Source organism: Pelodiscus sinensis, chromosome 2 (genome assembly GCF_052426305.1).
Source record: "Pelodiscus sinensis isolate ZL-2025 chromosome 2, ASM5242630v1, whole genome shotgun sequence".
Classification (NCBI taxonomy): domain Eukaryota; kingdom Metazoa; phylum Chordata; order Testudines; family Trionychidae; genus Pelodiscus; species Pelodiscus sinensis.
In genome coordinates this window covers 37666012-37689321 of record NC_143053.1, presented here as the reverse complement: position 1 = coordinate 37689321, position 23310 = coordinate 37666012, and the positions used below count along the sequence as shown (strand labels likewise).

The 23310-nt window shown below is 41.9% G+C and overlaps 1 protein-coding gene across 18 annotated transcripts in view; it reads left to right on the top strand.

Annotated features, from left to right (window-relative positions):
* Positions 1-23310, top strand: part of SPAG1 (sperm associated antigen 1) — a 96558-nt gene that overhangs the window by 26071 nt on the left and 47177 nt on the right. For all 18 annotated transcript variants that reach the window (XR_016348697.1, XM_075920292.2, XM_075920291.2 and 15 more), the window contains 3 exons: positions 13620-14030; positions 14414-14513; positions 17249-17401. Coding sequence is in view for 17 of the 18 variants with exons in the window: in XM_075920292.2 (XP_075776407.2) it covers positions 13620-14030; positions 14414-14513; positions 17249-17401 (664 nt within the window). In the remaining variant the exon portion in view is untranslated. The remainder of the gene's footprint in view (positions 1-13619; positions 14031-14413; positions 14514-17248; positions 17402-23310) is intronic.

Genomic DNA, 23310 nt, shown 5'->3' with positions numbered 1-23310 from the left:
GCTTCGCTCAATTCCTCTCATCCACCCCTGGTCGTGGACGGAGCTCCCTTTCTGTCAGTTTCAGTTTTGATTGTTCTCTTCAAAACTCTTCAAAAACAATTGTAAATAATTCAGAGCCTTTTCATCAGTTACTTCTTTCTTCAATAGTTATCTAGTTGTTTAAAAAAAATTTCCTCAGATGTTTCAGGCAAGCCGTTGCCGCTACCTGTCTAATAAACTGCAATTCAACAAAGTAAGGGGACAGACGGAGGAGAGAGAGCAGCTGGTCAATTTCTCTCTCCCGGCTACATTCAGCGATGCCAACGTCCCCTGGGTTTAAGAAATGCTCTGTCTGCCGGGAAGCCATGCCAGTGTCAGACGGACATGACTCCTGTGTGAGGTGCTTGGGTGAGACACGTACCCCAGAAATGCACCCACTGCAGTAAGTTAACTGCAAGAGCAAGAAAGGATCAGGACCTGCGCCTGAAACTGATCCTGTATGGCAAGGCGCTGGAGTCTGATACTGTTTCCGTCTCTGAGACAGCAGTCCATAAATGGTGAGCAACGTCTCCTGGAACAGTCGTTATAAAGAAGAAGAAGGCATCCCCAACTCGATCCTTGCCACTGACTACTCGATGCCCTGAAAAATCATCCGGGGCAACGACCCCAGAATATCAACAGGCTCCCAGGGCAAGGAGATTGCCGCCCGCGCTCTCAGCCCTGGCTCAGGCGTCGGCACCAGCAGCGGCGAGAAAGCCGGCACCGCCAACGGCTGTTCGAGCGGCGCTGGCTGTGGCGGGGTTAACCCCCTTGGCGCTGAATTCGTAAGTCTTGCCCACGGCACTGCCGGCACCGTGCGATATGCTGGCACTGAGCTCCTCCTTGGCACCGCCAGCACCACCCCCAAGCGGAGTCTCTTCAGCGCAGCAGCCACGTTCGTGCCCCGGCTCTCCAGCAGCATGTGAAATTGACAAGGCTTCCCTGCCTTGCAAAGCTGCGGAGAAGGAAACTTACAGAGCATTATCTCCATCGCCTACCTTCTCTCCCGGACCGTCTCCTTCTCCACTCAGATACCAACGGCACCGAGACTATAGCCTTTCTCCTACTTACCAAATACTTAGAAGACCCACATATGGGGACACTGTCTATATAGACACAAGATGCTCCTGATCACGATCTCGTTCCCCCAGGAGGTCACTAAGGCATTGATCACCTAGACGATCACCGTGGCGGGTCTACTATATCCACAGTTCAAGATCGTCCAGATGCTCTTCTCTAGCACGGTCTGAACAATACTATGGGTGCTACTACAGGGTGGACTATGATCATCCCCACCCTGGACACCCAGTCTTATAGGGGCTCGTCATGTATCCACCCATCACCCACTGCAAAATACTTGCCTGACCGTCCACAGCAGTTGTTCTCGCTGCCTCCATCAGAAGACTTAACCATCCATCAAGAACACTCGGAACCAGAAGAGGGCCAGTTGTCCGAAGCAGAAGAGCCTCAACCTCACATTTTCCCAACTTACTTTCCTTCTTCTTCACCAGATGAGGCTATTATTCCAGACAATGCCTCTCCATCGGATGACCTGAAGCAATTCCAGGATCTGTTCAAAAGAGTTGCAAACACACAGGATATACAATTAACGGACATTCCCATAAAAAAAATCGTCTCTTGAAGAATCTATGACAACAATTGCGAGCAAAAATCGCCCTTCCTATTGACGAAGCAATCATGGAAGTGGGAGACGAAATCTGGCAGACTCCTACATCGGCTGCCCCAACAAGTAAGAGAGTCGATAGGAAATATTTCATGCCCGCCAAAGGGTGGGATTTCCTTTTCAGTCACCCCCAACCCAATTCCCTTGTAGTTGATGCAGCGCGGCGTAGAGCTAAAGCACCTCAATACAGAAACAAATTGCAAGACAAAGACAATAAGAAACTAGATGTCTTCGGTAGGAAAGTTTACTCTTCGGCCACGTTATTATTACATATTGCAAACTATTTGGCCCATCTTTCTAACCACAATTTCGATAATTATTCGAAGTTTACAGAACTACTACAACATCTTCCTGAAGCCAAGAAACCCTTACTGAAGGCCATAGTCCAAGAGGGATATATATCCTGTAATACTACTTTGCAGATGGTTATGGATGTGGCTGAGACAGCCGCACGGGCCACGGCTTCGGGAGTCGCAATGAGATGGTCTGCCTGGTTATCCTCTGCAGGGGTCCCGAGGGAACTTCAGAATAAAATGGGAGACATACCTTTTGATAAGCAAAAACTCTTTGCTGGTAACACCGACGTAGTTCTCCATTCTGGCAAGGACTCCCGTACTACCTTACGTACGCTGGGAATGTACACACCTGCCTATAGGCGCAAACGCTACTATCCCTATCAACAAAGGTATGATTATACCTTTAATGAGAATCAACCACGTACCCAGGAAAACCAGCGCATTCGACTGCGTCCTCAACGTAAATGTTCCCAGGCGAACCGCTCGTCCAACAAACCTGCACCAAAGCAGCAAATTTGACTTTCCCGTCGAGGATGCAAACACGACTCCCACGTTCAACGTACCACAAAATTCTCTCTACCTTTTTCACCATCGTCTGAAGCAGTACCACCATCATTGGTCCAATATGACCTCGGACAAGTGGGTTCTGGAAGTCGTACAATCCGGTCTCTCCATCCCCTTTCTATCCATTTCCCCTATCATCCCACCTACCCCATCCCTTTTCAGGGACACCTCTCACGAGCACCTGCTAAAGCAAGAAGTTCAGCGTCGTCTGAACATTTGTTCAATAGAGAAGGTGCCAAGGCAGTATTGGGGGAAAGGATTTTATTCCCGATACTTCCTTACCCCCAAAAAGACAGGAGGATGGAGACCTATTTTGGACCTATGCAAATTAAATTGCTACCTCAGGAAATGTCGCTTCAGGATGGTGACCTTGAATACCATCATTCCGTCGTTGAACAAGGGAGACTGGTTTGCAGTCCTTGACCTGTAGGACACCTACTTCCACATAACGTAATCCATGTGGCACACAGGCGTTTTCTCCGTTTCCAACTAGGCCAAGAACATTTCCAGTACAGAGTACTGCCTTTCAGCTTGGCATGCGCACCCAGAGTTTTTACCAAAACCCTAGCCGTAGTGGCTGCCCACTTATGCAGAGTAGGAGTGACAGTTTTTCCATATTTGGACGATTGCCTCATAAGAGGGCTAACCTATTCAGATGCCAGACAAATGGCAGCAACAGTCTCTCAGGTCTTCGACTCTCTGGGTCTTCTCATAAATATGCAGAAGTCTTCACCAGAATCTACACAGGACCTAATTTTCATAGGGGCAAGGCTCAACTCAACAACAGCACATGCTTACTTACCCACCGAACGTTTCGCCACGATCTGAGACTGCGTACACTCACTGACGCTTTCTCCGATGTTTCCCGTTCGGATGTCTTTACAACTAATGGGACACATGGCTGCTTCAACTGCTGTAGTTCAGAACGCAAGGTTGCATTTTTGCTGCTTCCAATACTGGTTGACCACGGTATACTCCAGTGAAAGACAGCGGCCACAAGATGATGGTATTACCACCACATGTGCAATGATCCCTGCAGTGGTGGACCAAGCCACACAAACTTATGGCGGGCATTCCTTTCCACCATCCACAATCGTCAAAGCAAATAACCACGGATGTGTCCCTCACCGGTTGGGGAGCGCATATGGACGACTTGACGGTTCAAGTTCGCTGGTCCATGAAGGAGATGCTCTTACACATCAATGTTCTCGAGCTAAGAGCAATACGACACACATGCCAGCATTTTCAGTCCCATATAAGAAATACGACTACCAGAATCCTCACGGACAATATTGCCATGGTGTATTATGTGAACAGACAGGGAGGTGCTCGATCTCGATCCCTCTGTATAGAAGTAATGCGTTTGTGTACCTGGTGCATCTGCATCAACACCGTGCTGACAGCATCCTATCTGCCAGGCATCCACAATTTTATTGCGGACTCACTCAGCAGGGTTTTTCCCCACGACCAACAGTGGGAAATTTGCACAGACGTTCTGCACCGTGTTTTCACCTAATGGGGCTTTCCTATGAGAGACCTGTTTGCAACCCCGGCCAATGCCAAGTGCCCCAACTATTGCTCCAGAGCAGGAATAGGATGTCAATCTTTGGGAGACGCTTTTTTCCGTCACTGGGGAATATCATTACTATATGCTTTACCCCCGATCATCCTAGTTCCCAGAATTCTGGAAAAGATCAGTATAGAAAGGGCTCGAGTAATCCTTATAGCCCTAGCGTAGGCACGACAGCCCTGGTATTCAGTACTCCACCAGATGTCAATCAGAACGCCATACACCCTTCTTCTGCTCCCGAACCTCTTGACTCAAGACAACTGCTCCCTGTGTCACCTGAAACCTTGCATCTCACGGCATGGATGCTCCTTGGTTCAGTTCTGCCGAACGCTCATGTTCACAGAGGGTCAAGAAAGTATCAATACACAGCAGGAAGGACTCCACTCGGAAAACTTATCTAGCCAAGTGGACCAGATTTAAAGCCTTGTGTGATTGTAATGTCATGGATCCCCACGTAACAAATGTGTCTCAGATAATCGACTATATTTTACATCTTCACAACACAGATCTTGCAATAGCCTCCTTGCAAGTACACCTACCAGCGATTAGTGCGTTTCATCAGGGAGAAAAGGGGTTCTCTGTATTTGCTCACCACAGCACAAAGAGGTTCATGAAAGGGCTTACAAACCTCAACCTACCACGACGATCACCACCACCTTCCTGGGACATGGACCTCGTTCTAGATTCATTGACTTGCCCCCCCTTTGAGCCCTTAGCCACGATATCATTACAACTTCTCACTACTAAGCTGCTGTTTCTGCTTGCCCTAACATCAACCCACAGAGATAGCATGCTGCGTGAGATAGCAGCGTTCATGTCATCACAACCGTACAGTTTTTTACTAAGGAGTTGGTGACTTTGAGATCTCGTCCAGAGTTTATGCCCAAAGTTTGTTCGGATTTTCACATTAACGAGCCAGTTGTTCTTCCCTGCTTCTATCCCAAACCTCATGCTTCAAGGCAAGATGCAGTACTGCACACGCTCGATGTGAGAAGGGCACTAGCATTTTACATTGAAAGAACGCGGCAGTTCAGGTAATCGGACCGTCTGATAGTGTCACTAGTGTCACCAAGGGACAACCCTTAACTTCCCAGCAAATTGCAAGGCTAATTGTCTCATGTATTAGAACATGTTACTCGATACGTAACAAGCCCTTTTTGTGCCCACCTTGGGCCCATTCTATGAGAGCAGTTGCCACTACTACGGCCTTTTTAAGAGGTGTCCCATTTCGAGACATTTGCCGAGCAGCAACATGGTCCTCCCGTTCTACCTTTATGAAGCACTACGCTGTAGTAAATCAATTTGCGGCTGATTCCTCGGTGGCTATGGCAGTCCTCTCTCGTACCCAAAAACTAATTCCGGAGCGCTAAAATGTTTGGGTATTGCTTCAAAGTCACCAGGAGTGGAGTACCCACAGGGCCACTCAAAGAAGAAAAAGGAGTTACTCACCCTGTGAAGTAACGATTGTTCTTCGAGATGTGCCCCGTGGGTGCTCCATGACCCACCCTTCCTCCCTGCGCCAGAATTTTTGTATGTTCTCGTTTCGGGGAGCAGCTGAGAGGAATTGAGCGAAGCCGGACTGCGCACAACACATCAAAGGCGTGAAAGCCACTGGAGGCAGCCGTGCATGTGTGGTCCGGCGGACCATGGCTCTGATAGCTCTCCGATTCACGACGCCGGGATGGGACCCGACACCAGGAGTGGAGCTCCCACGGGTCACATCTCGAAGAACAATCGTTAATTCACAGAGTGAATAACTTCTTTTTCCTTTGCATGTCAGTTAAGATAAAAGGAAAACCCAGAATCTATGCTGAGGATGCCAATTTAAAAAAAAAAAAAGTTGCCTTATTGATATTTTCAGAGCTCAAATTTTCTGTTAAAATTCCATAACATCCATGGAACCACCTCTTTCTCCCCAACCCTCTACCTCGATGACAATGCCAAACTCTCTAGTCCAGACTGAGATGAAGGACTCTTTGTCGGATAGTGAAGAGAGGTACTCTGTCCATAGTTCATCATCCTCACCAGATGAGGGGGGAATATCCGCCACCTCACCAACGGATGAATCAAAGAAGTTTCAAGAGCTTAAGAGGGTAGCTTTGGCACGAGAGTGAGACCTGCAAGAAGTTCAAGAAAAGCAGTATCGTCTCTTGCGAACCTTGCAGCCTCCTACCTCCTCCAGAATTTTCTTTCCCATGGATGAGGTGATTATGGACCCAGCAGACAATATCTGGCAGACCCCAGCATCCATCACTCCAACCAATAAGAGAGCCGATTGGAAATACTTCGTCACACCAAAGGGAATGGATTTTCTTTTTACCTAACCTCCATCGTCGATTCAATCAGACACAGAGCCAGCCAGCCAAATATGAGATCATCAATGCCACACGACAAAGACCACAAAAAAATGGGCATTATGGGCCACAAAGTATATTTCTCGGCCACTCTGCTCCTCAGGGCAACAAATTATACCAGCATGTTAGCAGATTATGACTATTCCAATTAATCCAAACTACAACAATTTACACAATACTTACCCAAACATAAGAAGCCTATCCTCTTAAACATTATACAGGAGGGCCATACAATTTCTCACACGGCACTACAGTCCACGATGGATGTGACAAATACAGCTGCACGTCACTGCCACAGCAGTTATGATGTGGAGAATATCTTGGCTCCAAATCCCTTGGCTGAGGGGTGCCTAGGGATTTGTAGCAGAAAGTCAAAGACCTACTCTTCAATTAGACCAACCTCTTTGCTGCAAAAACCGACAAAGTTCTTCACTCGATGAAAGACTCCTGCACCACACTCTGGACCCCGGGGATGTATATACCCCCATTTAAGAGAGCCAGATACAATAATTACCAAAGACCCAGGGAGCCATGCAGACAGCAACCAAGATATGACTTCCAACAAAAGCAAAGATCCCAACGATGTAGGCCTCAACGTCAGCAGCAACACCAAACAGCGCCAGCCCAACCCTCCACATCCAGATAGCAAATTTGAAGGTTCATTCGGGAGCCAGAAAGAAACTCTCCTTGTGGTTACACCATCAACCAACCATCTGCAATTCAATTACCGCCTCCGCCTGTTCTCTCAACAATAGGCTCAAATCACATTGGACAAATAGGTCCTAGAGCTCATCCACTATGGCCACTCCATCCCTTTCCTTTCTCTTCCTCCCTACCCATCTGTCACGTTACTGGATTTAAAGGGGAGCAGCCAGATCAATGCTGCACCCATGAGGGGGTGTTTGCCCCAAAGTGTATACAAAGGGGGCCATGTAAGGTGTCAAATGAAAGCTTCTGTTCTATTGATTCTGTATGTGCTATTCATGTAACGGTATAATATCTGTATGTGGCGTTAGAAACGTACTCTATATGGATGCTGGAAAATTCTCTGTCTGTGGCAGAGCAAAGGGGCAAGGAAAGCTCAGCCTATGGCTATGCTAATTAGAAAGGAGACAGTGAATTTCTAGGTGCCAATACACATCTCAGGAATGTGACTGATTCCTAAGGGCTACCAGCATGGAACACAGGGATAGGCCATTGACCAGGTGACCTGCTGCAGCCAAGATGCCAGGAGAGGTATACAAGTGCCATGTGGCACCCTCCATCTTGTCTTCAGTTTTGCTCCTGCTCCCCGATGCAGCCTTGCAGGGAACAACGAGCTGGAAAGAAACATGGACCCATCCTGAAATAGGATGTACACCAGAGACTTTTAAGATTGCCGTTTATAACGTCTCTGCGAAGAGCCTGCATCGAGAACTGGGTGATTCGATGCACGTAATGTATTATCCTTTAACAGCCTACTCTCATGCTTTTCTTTCTTTTAGTAATAAACCTTTAGATTTTAGATTCTAAAGCAGGGGATCCCAAACTTTTTGACACGGGGACCAGTAAATCCATTAAGGAGCTTTTGGAGGACCGGTACCATTCATTTGCATATTTGCATATTCATTAAGCAAATGATGAATATGCAAATATGTTTCTGGTCCTCCCAAAGCCGTCAGTGCCAGCTTTAGCAAAACTTTTGATACGGTCACCCACAATATTCTTTCCAGAAAGTTAAGGGAATATGGATTGGATACGTGGACTGTAAGATGGATAGAAAGCTGGCTAGACCAGGGTTTCCCAAACTTTTTACTTTAGTTGGAACCTTTTTTTTTTAGTACTGTTTTTTGCAGCCCAAAAATATAAATGCATATTAAAAAAATGAAAAATGAATACATTTTCACTGTGTATTTTTTATTCACAATAATAACAGTACATAACATAAATCTTAATTACAATTTAACCAGTAGAATTTTAACAGTTGTAAAGTTTGTTTGTTTATAATTGAATGAGTTGAATATAAGTCATTTGTGTGCACTTTATAGCTTTTAAATAACTAAAAAGAGAACTAATGGGAAGGGTGATGTTGTTTTGCATCACATAGCAACTTTATGTCAGGAGCAAAAGAAGAAAGTTTTATCCTCAAATCTGGTTCAACATTCAATCTATTTCTATATTTATTTTTGAAGAAAACCAAAGATGAGAAACCAGTTTCACACTTATATGTCGTGACGAAAGGCATTAAGAATTTGACTGCTTTTTCAGATAAATGTGAATATTCATTTCTACAGCTCAACCAAAAATCAATCAAGGAAAGTTTATCAAAGTTCTCTTTTATGGCAGAGTCACAGGAAAGTTCAATTAATGAATCCACTTCTGATGCACTCAATTGTAGTACCTCTTCATTTTCGGTGTCAACAGTAAACGGGTTCTTAATCCACATTTTACTGGTGTCAATTGGAGGAAAATATTCATTTAAACTTGATGTTAGCCCCAAGAGGTGTTCTTGGATTGCTGCAGAAATCTCATTTGAGATATTAGTTTCAGCATATTTTTCTTGTAATTCAGTTAAAGTACAAAAAGACTTAAAGTTTCTCTTGTTAACTCGCTGTGCCCATAAATGAAGTTTTTAATTGTTGCCTCAACTTTTTCATGAACTTTGAAAATATTAATTTTAGTGCCTTGTAAATTCAAATTTAAATCATTTAAAAGACAAAATATGTCACATAAGTAAGCCACCATTATTAACCAATCAAATTAATGAAACCTGTCTTTAAATGTAAACATAACATCTTTTGCTGATAGGGGTGTCGCTCCAAGAACTATCGAACTTCATCCTTCATTTCAAAGAATTATTTCAAAATGTTTCCTTTCAACAGCCATCGAACCTCACAGTGTAGTAAGAGATGCTCACGTTCACTTCCTAATTCGTTACACAAAGCAGTAAAGATTCTGGAATTTAAAGGACGAGATTTTATTTAATTTATAAACTTCACACATTCTTGAAGAGTGGAAATCAAAAGTGATGGCATAGTTTTCACAGCTAATGCCTCTCTGTGAATACTGCAGTGCACCCATACACAGTCAGGTGCTACAGCTCGAATCTGCGGGACAAGCCCAGTGCAAGACCCTACCATTGCTTGAGCCCCATCGCTGCTCAGTCCAACACACTTTTTCCAGTCAATATCGCTTTGAATAATAAAATCATTGATTAGCTTAAAAATTTCAGCAGCCGTTGTTCTTGTTGGAAGTGGTTTACAAAATAAGAGATCTTCCTGAATGGAGCTTTCATAATCGTATCTAACAAAACAGCATCAGCTATATCAGTGCTTTCATCCACTTGTAATGCAAAAAACTGACTATTCTGTATTCGATCAATGAGAGTTTCTTCAATATTTTTCGCCATTTCTTCAATTCTACATTTCACTGTATTTTTAGTTAGACAGAGAACCCAACTGCCTGCACCAGTCTCTGGGCCCCCTTCCAGGGGTAGTTGTTACTCCATGGGTTGTGTGTTTCAGGCCTGGCAGCCAAGGAGCTTACTTGGCCCGAGTCCTCCTCACCCCGCCTTGCTTCCCCAGTGCTGCTTTCACTCCAGGGAGCCTCCTGCTCTCCTAGCAGCTAGGCCCTCTCTGCTCTCCTCCCAGAGCAGCAGCCCGTCTTCCTCCTCCCTCTAGGAGTCCTTCCTTTTATAGGCCCCAGCTGGGCCCTAATTAATGAGGCCTGCCTCAGCTGAGGCGTTACTCCCAACCCTTGCTCCGGGCTGAGGTTTTCCCTTAAAGGGCCAGTGCAGGGCAAGCACCCTGTCACAGAGGGGTTCAGGAGCAGAGCCAGCCCTGAATCTAGCAAGGGAACTCAGAGAAGCAGGAGTGCTCACCCCAAAGATAAGCAGGCCAAATGCTACCACTGTGGCAGATCTGGCCATATAAGGCCTGACTGTCCAGACCTAAAGAGCAGGCCGAGGCCAGCAACTCCTGACTGATCCATAAACATCAACTCTGTCATAGTGTGCCCACAAGCAGGTCACACAGACCCCAGCGAGGCGTCTGAAGCCACCATGAGTCCAGGTGTGAGCTCTGCAGTGGTTAATGTTAACCCAGTGACGTATGATGGTGTGGGGGAAGGCAGTGAGTTCACCCGGTATGTCAGGACTGAGGCATGGAAGGGCAGCGAAAAGTTTATGGGGGAGGCGAAGGTCAATGGGAGTTGAATGTAGGGGCTGGCGAGACACTGGCTCTGATATCACAATAGTTAAGGGGCACCTGGTAAAACCGGAGGACATGTTGCCTGGGGAATGTGTGACGATAATGGCTTTATCTGAGTACTTGGTGAGCCTGCCCATGGCTAAAGACCATCTAGAGTGGGGAGGCTTTAGGGGGCAGGTCTTGGGGGCTGACTGGGACTTGATTCCAGCTGATGTCTTGGTGGGGAATGACATAATGGATGTGCCTAGCTGGCTTAATGTAGTAACCAGATCACAGAAGGAATATGTGGGTGAGGCAGACACCCAAGCAGGTAGCAGCTGGGGGGAAGGCGGACCAGCCCAGAATGTGTCCCTGACGGGGGATGGAGAGCGATTATCCGAGGGATCGGACATACCTCTGGATCTGAGTGACACGCAGCAGGAGTTCATTAAGGCACAGCAGAGTGATGCATCCCTGGAGAGAGCCAGGGATGATGCACAGAATCAGGCCCCTGCTAATGAGGAGAGAGGCAAGTTTCGCATACAAGATGGGTGTTATACAGGGAGCCCCCCAGGGGAGGAAGGGTTCCCAGGCAGCTGGTGGTGCCCGAAGCATATCGTGAGGAATTGTTGAAGTTGGCCCATGACGGTCCATTTGCAGGGCATCTGGGAGTAGGCAAGACTTGTGACAGGCTAGAGCAGAACTTCTATTGGCCTTGCATGTTCAGGTCAATGAGGGAATATTGCTGAAGCTGTGAGTTGTGCCAGAAGCATAGGGATCCAGGGGGCCCAGCAAGGCGCCCCTGCAGCCTCTACCTATCATTCAATCACCAAAAGATTCCTTACTGGTCTACAAAACATCTTTCCATCCGTTTGCCCACCAGTTCCTATTTGGGACCTAAACCACTTACTCAAGAGCCTGACAAAGCCACCTTTCGAGCCCTTGGCAGCCTGCCCTTGGTGATACCTATCTATGAAGGTCTCCTTTTTAGTTGCAATAATCTCCAGTAGGAGTGTGGGGGAACTTGCTGCCTAATGGTGGATTCCCCCTCCCCCTCTACAATTTTCACCAAGGACAGGGTTACACTTCGACCTCACCCCAAATTTCTCCTGAAAGTTCCCTCTCTCTTCCACATCAATGAACTGATACACTTACCTGCGTTTTCCCCCAAAATGCACACTGATCCATCACATGCAACATGTCACACCCTCGATGTCCGCAGAGCGCTCATGTTCTACATTGATCATACGAGAGCCCAGCAAATATCTCCTAGACTCTTCCTATCCTTTGCGGAACAATCCAAAGAGCAGGCTTTCTCTTCTCAAAGGATCTCCAAGTGGATCTCTTCATGCATCCACACATGCTCCACCATCCACAACAAAGAACCACCGGGCAACATCACAACCCATTCCACAAGAGCCGTATCCTCTACAACCGCTTTCCTCAGAAATGTACCTCTACAGGGCATTTGCAATACAGCCACTTGGTCATCAGACCCACATTTGCACAACATTATGCTCTCGCATCCTCCATAGCGTCATCCATGGCTGTCAGACACACAGTATTATCCTTCTTGTCGACAATAGGGCTCCAAACCCACCTTCATGAGCTGACTACTGCTTTATAGTCACCCAGGGTATGTCTAGACTACATTTTTCTTTTGAAAGAAGATATGCAAATTCGGTGGTAATTTGCATATCTTCTGATCGCTTTTTCGAAAGTTTTTTTCTTTTCGAAAAAGCAAGCAGTTTAAACATGGTTCTTTTTTTTTTAAAAAACCCTTTTTTCGAAAGAACCTGTAAACCTCAATTTTTGAGGAAGAGGGTTCCTTCGAAAAAAGTATTTTTTTTCAAAAGAACTGCATCTAAATTGCTTGCTTTTTCGAAAAAACTTTTGAAAAAGCAATCAGAAGAAGATATGCAAAATAAAGCTGAATTTGCATATATTCTTTTGAAAGAAAAATATAGTCTAGCCATACCCCCAGAATGGAGCACCCAAAGGGACTCTACTCGAAGAAGAATAAAGAGTTACTCACCTTGTGCAATAATGGTGGTTCTTCGAGATGTGTCCCCCCCCCATAGGTGCTCACTACCCTTCCACCTTCCCCTCCTTTGGAGCCCCATGCTCTACTAGCATGGGTAGAAAAGGAATGGAGGGAGCCACAATGCGCGTACACCTAATGGACATCAACAGCACGAGGGGGGCACCACGGCACATGCGTGGTGCAGCGAACACTGCTAGAAAAATCCCCAATTGCCAACTCGAGGATGTACCAGCACCCACAGTGGAGCACCCATGGGGGGACACACCTCGAAGAACCACTGTTACTGCACAAGGTAACTCTTTTTTCTTTAGTTCTTTACTGTGCAAATATTTGTAATAAAAATAAATGTGAGCATTGCACACTTTGCATTCTGTGTTGTATTTGAAATCAATATTTGAAAACATCCAAAATATTTAAATAAATGGTATATGTTATTACCAGTGCAATTAATTGTGATTAAGTTTATTGCTTGAGAACCCTATTATTTTCTCATTAATTATTAGTAAAACAATTTAATTTGGTACTGATGTATTTATTCAAACATAACAAGGCACTGTGATTTTCTGAAGGAAAAACTGGATCTGTATTTTCATATAAAGTATCAGTTTTTATTTAGCATTTAAATGGTTAAATTCAAGGTGAATTCTTTACCACTCCATTATTTAAGAAAAGGGGGCCATAGGTTCATTAGCAAGGAGAAAACACTTTTGACAGTGTTACATTCTTATTACATATTACAAAATGTTTATAGCTAGATGTTAATCTGTGTTTACAGAGTGTTTTCTGTGGAAATTAATTTTTATAAACAAAGACTCTTGAAGTATTGTATGCTGTGGACTTTAGTAGTACACCCCTCCTTTGGTTTTACAATAGTTTCATCTGATGATGCAAACTCTAACTTAGCTTATTTAACTTCCTTGTAGAAACTGGTGTATCACTGGAAGACAAGATTGCGAGGAAAAGTGAAATGGGGAATCTACAAAAAAAGTTTTCTGTCAAAGGAGATGGTTGTAAGGCAAGTCGTCAGAAGCAGGCAGAGAGTAGCGTAAGAAAAGATATATCTGAAAAAAAGGCAATTGAACATTTACCGGACTGTGAAGGTGAAGTTAATGGTTATCTAAACAACGGTAAAAAAAAGAATGAAAGCAATGATGTTAAGGAGACCTCCAGTTCATGTTGTACAGAATCTTCATCAGCTGGGAAAAGCAGTTTTAATTTGCTTCCACCTACTGCGGCAAAACTGAAAAGTGAAGGAAATGAGTTATTTAAGAATGGACAGTTTGGAGAAGCTGTGGCCAAGTACTCAGAGGCAATTGAAAATGTCATTAATTTAGGTGAGTTGTGATACTTTATGAAAAGAGTAGACTTGCTGTTACTATTTAAAAGAACCACAATTTAACCATTTGTAGCCTAGCCACAGATTGACAGAAACAGACAGCCTGTAAATTCCTCAGTGATGAATAATAAAGTCAGTTTACAAAATGACTCATAAGGTACAATAGAGTGAAATGAATAGAAAGATTGATAATTCTTCATGACAGGGATGTTTGCATATGTTTACATATTAGAATAATTATGTGTATTGTAGGTGATATACCGAATAAATAATAGTTCCTTGAAGCTTTGCATCCTTAGCAAACGGCAGTAGTGCAGTGTAACTCAGAACATACATTATATTTAAATAATGAATTTTCATTGTGCTTGCATATCTTTTTAGGAGTGAAAAGTCAAGATGATCTAAGTATCTTGTATTCAAATAGAGCAGCATGTTTCCTTAAGGAAGGCAACTGCAGTGACTGCATTCAAGATTGTAGCAGGTAAACCACACACTTTCTTTGTAGGGAAAGAACATTCCTACTGATCGTTAAACATTTTTAATTGGTTTCTCATTATTAAAATACCATTTAATTAAGTCATTCTAAGGATGGGCCAGTTTCTTGTCATATTGACATGAATTTTTATCTGTTAAAATATGTTGTGAATCACTTACTCCTAAAGGAGAGATAATTAGACTATTGTATAAGTTGATGTGTAGAAGTAATTAAATCTTTCCAGATGTACATAGAAATGCAGGGAAGGCTCAAATTTACAAAATGTTAATATTACATGAAAACAGGCTCTTTACTGAATAGTTCATCAGTGCTCCATAGTTATTTATATATAGTCTGTTTTCCTGTTAGGACTGATAACTTTGTTTGAAATAATTTTTAAGATTGTATACTATAGAAATTGTTTTGCATATACACTCAGTATATTCGCAATCTATGTTACAACTCCTTTCAGAAATTGAGCTAGAATTCTGCTGTCTGCTTATGGTGCATAATTGTAGGGCACGGCACCACTGGCTAAAGGTAAGGTAGTCTAAATCCCCTCCCCCAACTCTCCCCCCCCCCATATTTCTTCAAGTATTACCGTTTTCCCTAAAATAAGTAGTGATTAACGAGGCTTCAGGGGTTGAACAGGATATCATATAGTCAGTGTTCTCATCATCCAAACGAATTTCCTCTTTTGTAATGCTATGCTGTAACATTCTGGAGTGCAGTCCAAACTTGTAGAAAGTATGGCGTTGCCTTATCAGGCAGGCTTAGGGACCCTAAGCATTGGACCAATCCTGTGCAATATATAGGCATGAGTGCACATTTGTTGCTGACCCATGCAGAGAGTCATAGTAACCACATATTGTGAGGCACTTGGGGTTACAGTAAGAGATGGTATAATTCTTCACTGCTCCGGATTGTACCCCAGAATGTGACACATGCACAAATAGAGTATAAAATATTAACTGGATATAATGTAGATTTAGCTTTGAATTTGTATTTATTAAGCTGCTAGCATATTATATATAGTTTACCCTCTGCTTTAGGAGTTTTCTTAGAATGAGCAGTTTTTTTCATATACTTTATAATACTCTATGTAATTTAAAGGCTTTGTTGTAATTAATGAAGATATAAGAGAGCTGAAAACCACGTTTGCTGTCCAAATAAAATTACAGAATTATAGCAATAAATTGCTTCTTTTGTTTCTTGGAGTATAACTCTGCCATTAAAAACAATACTATGGACCTGTCTTTTGTTTTCTTTCTAAGTGAAAACCTATATCATAATTTTCATCATCATGTGTACAATATTAATTTATGGTACATCCCATAATATGCTATGTGCTTTTTGTATAAACAGAGAGGTATGGTTTGTGCCACAAAGAACAGTGACAAAAAAGTAGGCAGAAGTTGGAAAGAATGGGAAATAGAAACAATATTAAAAAATTAAAAATCAACTAGATTTGCTGTAGTAAGTCTAACAGAAAGAAAAGGGTATGGTTTAATAATGATTTATGATTGACTTCAGCAAGGCCATGGATGGCATAGTGCTTGTATTCTTGATGTCAAAAAAATTACACATTTGCCTTCTAATATTTGTTTCTTGAGAGTTTTCAAAAATTCTCTTAGCTCCTCTTCCCCATAAGGGCTCTGGCTTGGAGTAATTTACCCTTTATCTGTGGAAGGCAGCATGTAGCTTCCTTATACAGTATTACCTTCCATTTCTTCATATTACTGCTGCTGCATACCCAGTCACCTGGTTGCTATTACCCTCCAGGTATACCCTGGAAATGGATGCTGGCTGGCTTCACCTCCCAGATGCTGGTAGTCCCTAAGAAATGCATCCCTTTAATCTGACTGTATCCAATCCTTTTAGATTAAACCAAATTTTTAGGTGTTAGGAAACTGAAAATTGTGCAGTTAGTGTTCAGTAATTAGTGATTGTTCAGTTATTAGTGTGCTCAAGATTAAAAGGAAGTTAAGAGCAGTAGTTGAGCCTGGTATGTACTATGTAGTGATGCACAATTGCAATTGTAAACTGTATTTAGCAGTAGAAGAGCTCTTGGAAGCATTTAAATATATCTGTCTTCATTATTTAGATATATGTTAGGATATGTAGTCCTGTATATATCTGCTTGGAATCCTCTAAATTGTAATATTCCTATTGTCCCATTAATAAAAGACACTTTTTAAAGTCATGTCTTTGTGGACATTTTATACTTTTGTTAGCCCATCATGCAACTGGAACAGTCCATTTTGTTTATTTCTAAATATTTTCTTTGTGTTTTACAACTATAAAGGAAATGAAAGCTGTTAGAGGAACAAGCAGACCTAACAAGCATAAAGTTGAGATCCACACAAATCTAGGCACCATTTTAGAATAATTATCCCATTAAGATTAAGCAGAATAATGATGTAAGATGCTATTAAACATTATGGGCCTTAAATATATTTACTGTGAAGGAAGTAGGTTATCAGGCGTAATTAACAAATTTGAATTTAATACCTGGTAATAAAATATATTAGCGCAAACACATTTTGGAGTTTTATTTAGTTGCTAATAAATCACTTTAGATCTGCTCTCATATTTTGTCAAGATAACCCCCATATGAAATAATGGACATACTGCGTATAGTTCTTTATGTCATTGGATAGCTTCATTAGGTTTACATGACAATTCTGTTTTCAGGCCTGTACTGCTTCTAATCTTTTTTTTTTTCTTTTGTATTTCTCAAGAGCTTTAGAACTTCATCCATTTTCCCTTAAACCTCTTCTGCGACGAGCAATGGCATACGAGTCCATGGAGCGATATCGGCAGGCATATGTTGATTATAAAACAGTGCTACAGATAGACAGTGGGATCCAAGCAGCAAATGACAGCATTAATAGGTAAAATTAATTGTGATTTTTGTATTCTTATGAGATACTGAATTAGAGAAATAGGATTTTATTTTGTTCTCTTTTATCTATTCCTCTCCTCTGTGTGCCTCAGGGTTAGAAGTATCATACACAGAAGCACCAATTGCTTTTTTTTAATTGTGTTTACAGTACTGGTTGAATCTCTTTAGTCCATAACTCTCTGGTCCAGCAATATCTATGGTTCGGCATGATTTTAGATGTCGGTGGCCAAGTTTCCCGTGGTCCCATAAAGTTTGTTTACTGCCCATTAGTCCTGGCTCTCATTGGTCTGTGCTGTTATTTAGCTTTAATTTACCCCTACATGACTTCTAAGAGCCCAGTAAGCAGAGGAAGTGTTGGTAATGTGTGCTAGACAATGTAGTAGTTTGGCTCCTGTAGTTCAGCAGATTCTCTGGTTCGGCATCAGTCAGGTCCCAAGAGTGCCAGACTAGAGAGGTTCAACCTGTAACGTCATTTCCCATTTGTTGCCTTCACTCTACAAATAAACCATGAATGTAACTTGACTTTTCTTTTGCTTTGAATATATCATCTTTTTTTCTTTCTTCTACTGTTCTGTCCTTTGTCCTTTGTCCATGCTATATAGTTCCTCCTTTCTTGTTCTAGGCTTTCTCATTTCTTTTGAATTTCTTCTGTGTTCTGGTCAGTGTGAAGACAGCAGCAAAATGAAACCTGTAAGACTCCTGATCCTTGAAGTTCCAGACAAATGTTTTACATCTTCATAGTATGCACAGAGATCCACATTCTGTGATGTTTCACTTTGCTACCACTTGTCAACAGTAGCTTATTAGAGGCTTGTTAATTATCCTAGCCATATCTAGGATGGCTGATTTGTCCTTTTTTTCCAAGTTTGTATCACTTCCCTGGGATTATATTAAAATGTTGATCTTAATGCCTGTAAGCAAAATTTAATGCTTTTTTGTTTTGCGATGGCTATTTTATCCTTTTCCGTGTGATTTAAATTTTTTAACCTAAGGCAAAAATCTTCTGCAAGTTCTGCATGGCAGATATCAATTCTTAATATTCTCCTTTCTCTTCTGGACTCAATGAGAGATGCATGTATCTGGAGAGAGCAAAATGTTAAAACTGAGATCTTCTATGTGTCTCTGAGAATTTTTGCCCTTAATAATTGGGTCTAAATAACTTTTTTTGTAGATGACAAAATACTATCTTGGCTGGAGTGGAATGATAATTTCGTATGATGTTCTGGACAGAAAGGCGTCTAAGCTAGTGGTCTCCCAATCTCTCTTGTTCCAATGTCTGCATTGGTCATCCATTTAACACTGCAGCATACAAGAGAGATGCTCAACCTTTTGCCATATAATTTAAGTGCTCCTTATATTCAAGACCAAGTTCATAAATGCTAAAATGTATAGTGTTTTATATGCAGCTGCTAGCAGTAAAAATGAAATGGAACTGTGAGGAGCTATATGTCAGTGTTTGTGTAACAATATTTTTCTGAGCTATGAAATTTGTACCTCATACATCTCATGAGTGTAGTATCACCTTTTTGAAAAAAATGTTTTAGTTATTGATTTTAACATACTGGACAAACTTAATATATGAGTTACTTAATATATGAGTTTTTTGGAACGGCAGTTTTTTTTTAAATTGTATATGTGTGGTTCTTTATGTTTGCAGAGCTTTATTGTTTTGGGGTAGGGTTCAGTTTGCTCCCTTAATTTTTGTGTTTATCAGGTGAAATAACACTTAACATCTACCCTTCTTATGTTATTTATATTCTTTTATCATCCAGAGGTCCTGCTGAGGAATGGGACCCTGATGTGTTGGGGTTGTACAAATATAGGGGTAGCTATAGTCACTGTCTACACAGTGTATAGTCTTAGGGTACGTCTAGACTACATGCCTCTGGCGACAAAGGCATGTAGATTAGGCTACCCGACATAGTAAAATGAATTTTAAATAATCGCCACTTCATTTAAATTTACATGGCTGCCCCGCTGAGCCGACAAACAGCTGATCAGCTGTTTGTCGGCTCAGCGCAATAGTCTGGACGCACTGGTGTCGACATGAAAGGTATTTGTCGACCACCCAGGTATGCCTCGTGGGATGAGGTTTACCTGGGTGGTCGACAAATACCTTTGATGTCGCCATCTGCGCGCCCAGACTATCGAGCTGAGCCGACAAACAGCTGATGAGCTGTTTGTCGGCTCAGCGTGGCAGCCATGTAAATTTAAATGAAGCGGCGATTATTTAAATCGCCGCTTCATTTTACTATGTCGGGTAGCCTAATCTACATGCATCTGTCACCAGAGGCATGTAGTCTAGACGTACCCTTAGAAATATAATTTTTCTAACCTTTTTCTTAGTTTCAAAATCCCATCTTTCTTGCTGTCAACTGCAGGTTATTAATTTCTGTGATTATATTTATGACAAAAGTGTATAGGATTGGGCTTGATACTTCAAATATTGTCATACTTACATTTCCTTTTACTTTATAGTAAGTAATGGTATGAATCACAGAACAGTATTTGCTTTTTTTCTACTTCAAATATTGCGTATGACTGCAGAGAAGCCATTATGCATTGAGCAGAGGCCACCATACATTCAACTTTCAATATAGAATGTATTTTATAAGGGAGGGACAGTCATTGACGTTATTCCCTATGCTTTTTGCAAAGTTCATGATGGCTTTAACTTCTACCTGTTAGTGTATGTGCCTCAGAAGGGATCTTAGGCTGTGTCTAGACTACAAGGCTTTTTTGAAAAAAGTAACCTTTTTTCGAAAAAACTTCACCTGCGTCTAGACTGCCACCATGTTCTTTTGAAATTAAATTGAAAGAATGCAGTGGTTATTTCGACAGCGGTAAACCTCATTTTACGAGGAAGAACATCTTTTTTTGAAAGCTCTTTCGAAAAAAGGCATTCTTGACTGCAAACAGGGCTTTTTCAAAAGAGAGCATCCGGATTGCCTGGGTGCTCTCTTTCAAAAAAGCGGATCGCTTTTTCGAAAAAGTTGTGGCTGTCTAGATGATCTCTTTCGAAAGAAGCATGTAGTCTAGACGTATCCTAAGTGTAACATTTTCTGTAAAGAATGTTATATTTAACTGCAGAGTAAACTTGATAGTACATCCATGTCTACATCTGCTACAAGATGAGCTCTTGGTGTGGTGAAATCATGGATGTCGTACTATTTGTGTGCTTGGTTTTATCTCTGGATCTCTTTATCTTTTATTTATAAACGGGCATTGTAGAAATTTCCCGATTGACATTCTTGTAACTTGCTTAGTATTTAAGCTTCTCATTTTTCTTCTTTAATATTTTTCCTTTTTTTCTCTCTAGGCCTTCCTTATGCTTTTAGCTTCACTACTCATTACTCTTTCCTCCTTGACAACCTATCATCTAATTTCAGCTGCTTCTTCCTTCTCCTCCTTTTCTGGTAATTCATTTTTGGCTTTCAGATTCTTTGTTTTTAAAACATAGTCCTCTTGGGCTTTAAATACAATATATTTATTTTGAATTTTTTATAATTTCTAAATTCAGTTTAAATAGCTGACCAGATAAAAAAAACACTCAGTTTCAGTGAAGAAAAATTTTCTTTAAAAATTGTTTAAGTGAAACACAAACAGAAAAAAGTGGCATTTCTACCTTTGTAGATAATTTTTAAAATGTTATTAAATGTATCTTCTACTTGACTTTTATATTGGGTGTATAAGGTCCTGGCTTCCTGTTTTTACTGGAGGACTTTATAAGGACTTTATAAGATGGTCAGGGGATCTGGATGGTGACATTATAGGAAGCTATCTGAGCTGCTGGTCTTTTAACCTTAGGTGAAAGACAGGATTAATAGAATCCTATTCAGGTTATGTTCTAGAGCAGGGGTGGGGAACCTTTGGCCTGGGGGCCAGATGTGGCCCCTGGTTTGTCTGGATCTGGCCCTGGAGGATCAGGACCTCAACCAGCATTGGGGAGCCGATGCTGGCACTCCAGCCCTTCCCTACCCCCCCTGCACCATTGTGCAGCTGGAGCACACACAATCGACTAGGCTGGGCTCTCTTAGGCTAACGTGCATGGGTTGGGAATGTGGGAGTGTCTTTCTCCTTCTCAGTAGGGGGTCATGTCAGTGAGGGTTTTTTTTGTTTGTTTGTTTGTTTGTTTGTTTTTTGTGTTGTTTGCTTCTCACTTGTGTGCAGCCCCTAACTGATTTTTCTGTGGGTCAGTGGCCCCCAACCCAAAAAAGGTTCCTCACCCCCGTTCTAGAGGTTGACCTAAATAACAGTATTCTCCAAAATCTTACAAGTTAAAATGGAGTTCAGGTCCCGAGGTTCTGATTATTAGTCATGTAAAAAAAAGACAAACAATTAAAAAAACATCTGTATACATCATAAAGAAAGAATTTGAGTGTGAACAATTTATTTATTTTTGCTTTGCAGTCCACCACTAATAAGAGGGTTATTCATGTTTATTAGAATATGTTGGATCTTTTGTGATGTCCTGATATGCTATCCTGCAGGAATGGTACCAAGCACTCTTATTTGAGGGACCTTGCTCATGGAAACTGTTCCCTTTAATGGTGTTCCAGAAGTACTAAGATTTGGCAAGCTTCTTTTCAGCAAGGCTTTAATCAGTGGGATTTTACCACTGACTGCATACCATCCAGTTTCTGTGGCGAGTTTCTTTTTCAATTTTCTGTTGGATTGACTCATATTTGTACCATTCCTTTTTAATTATTGTGAAGAGTCCCTATGCCAGGGTTACTTCTGATGCAGTGATTGTGGGGTTTTTCTTGACTTCTGAACTCATATAAGCCTACATGTGTATATGCACTTCCAAAACGGCAAAATATCAAGCTCTGAAGTCTTTAAGTGAGCATTTCTCAAACTGGGGGTTCTGACCCAAAAGTAGGTTGGAAAGCTATTGTAGAGGTGACATTTTATAGCCATCCTTCTGTGCTATCTTCAGAGCTGGGTGGCTGAAAAGTGGTGGCTGCTAGCTGGGCACACAGCTCTGAAAAGAGTGCTGTTACCCGCAGTAGCACAGAGGGAAGGTTGGCAGAATATCTCTCTCCCTCACCCTCTCCCTCTCTCTCTCCCTTTTGAGTCAGGAACCACATTTTCAGAAACACTTCCTGTAGCATAGTTTAAAACTACCCAAAATACCAGATTTCATGGGGGAGATCAGATTTCACAGTCTGACACACAGTTTTCATGGCTATGAATTTGGTAGGGCTCTACATGCAATTTAGAACTTAGTGATAAATACTAGTAAACTCCAACTTTGCAATATGAATGCCAGAATGTTTTCTTGTTAAACACCATTTTTGGTGCAAGACTGTTCCTAGCATAGTTGAATGACTGGGTAGGGATCATGTTACAAGGAACTAGCTCCCCAGCACATTCATCCTTTATAAGTACCAGGAACAAAATATAGTCTTTGATCTTCTTGAGCCTGATTCAGTATCCACAGAAGTCACCAGGAGTCTTTTCTTTGACTTTCTGTGCATGATTGGGGGGACACAGTGCCACAAATGGAGGGGCTAGACAGGAAGGAAGCAGGGTTCAATGTGAAGTTACTCTCTATTTAGAACAATAACGAAGTATGGTGATTTGCCTTCTGTGTAACACAGCTTATTTTACAGTGAAATAACCAAACAAAAGGCCAGGGCTGATCAACTTGCATAGTACCCCTAATTTTATATGAGCTAGTTCATTCAAGTATTAGTGAGGAAAATATTGTGCCTAGATTACAATAAAATTACAGCTCAGTGATCTAACACCATCATGTATTCTTTACATCCCTTACTGAAAGACACCCTATTGTTAGTTTAAAGAACAAAAATATTTTTCTCTAATTTGAAAATAAATTAATCAGTTAGGTAACAATGTGGAATTAGTGAGTGTCGCCTGTATTTTGTGCATGAT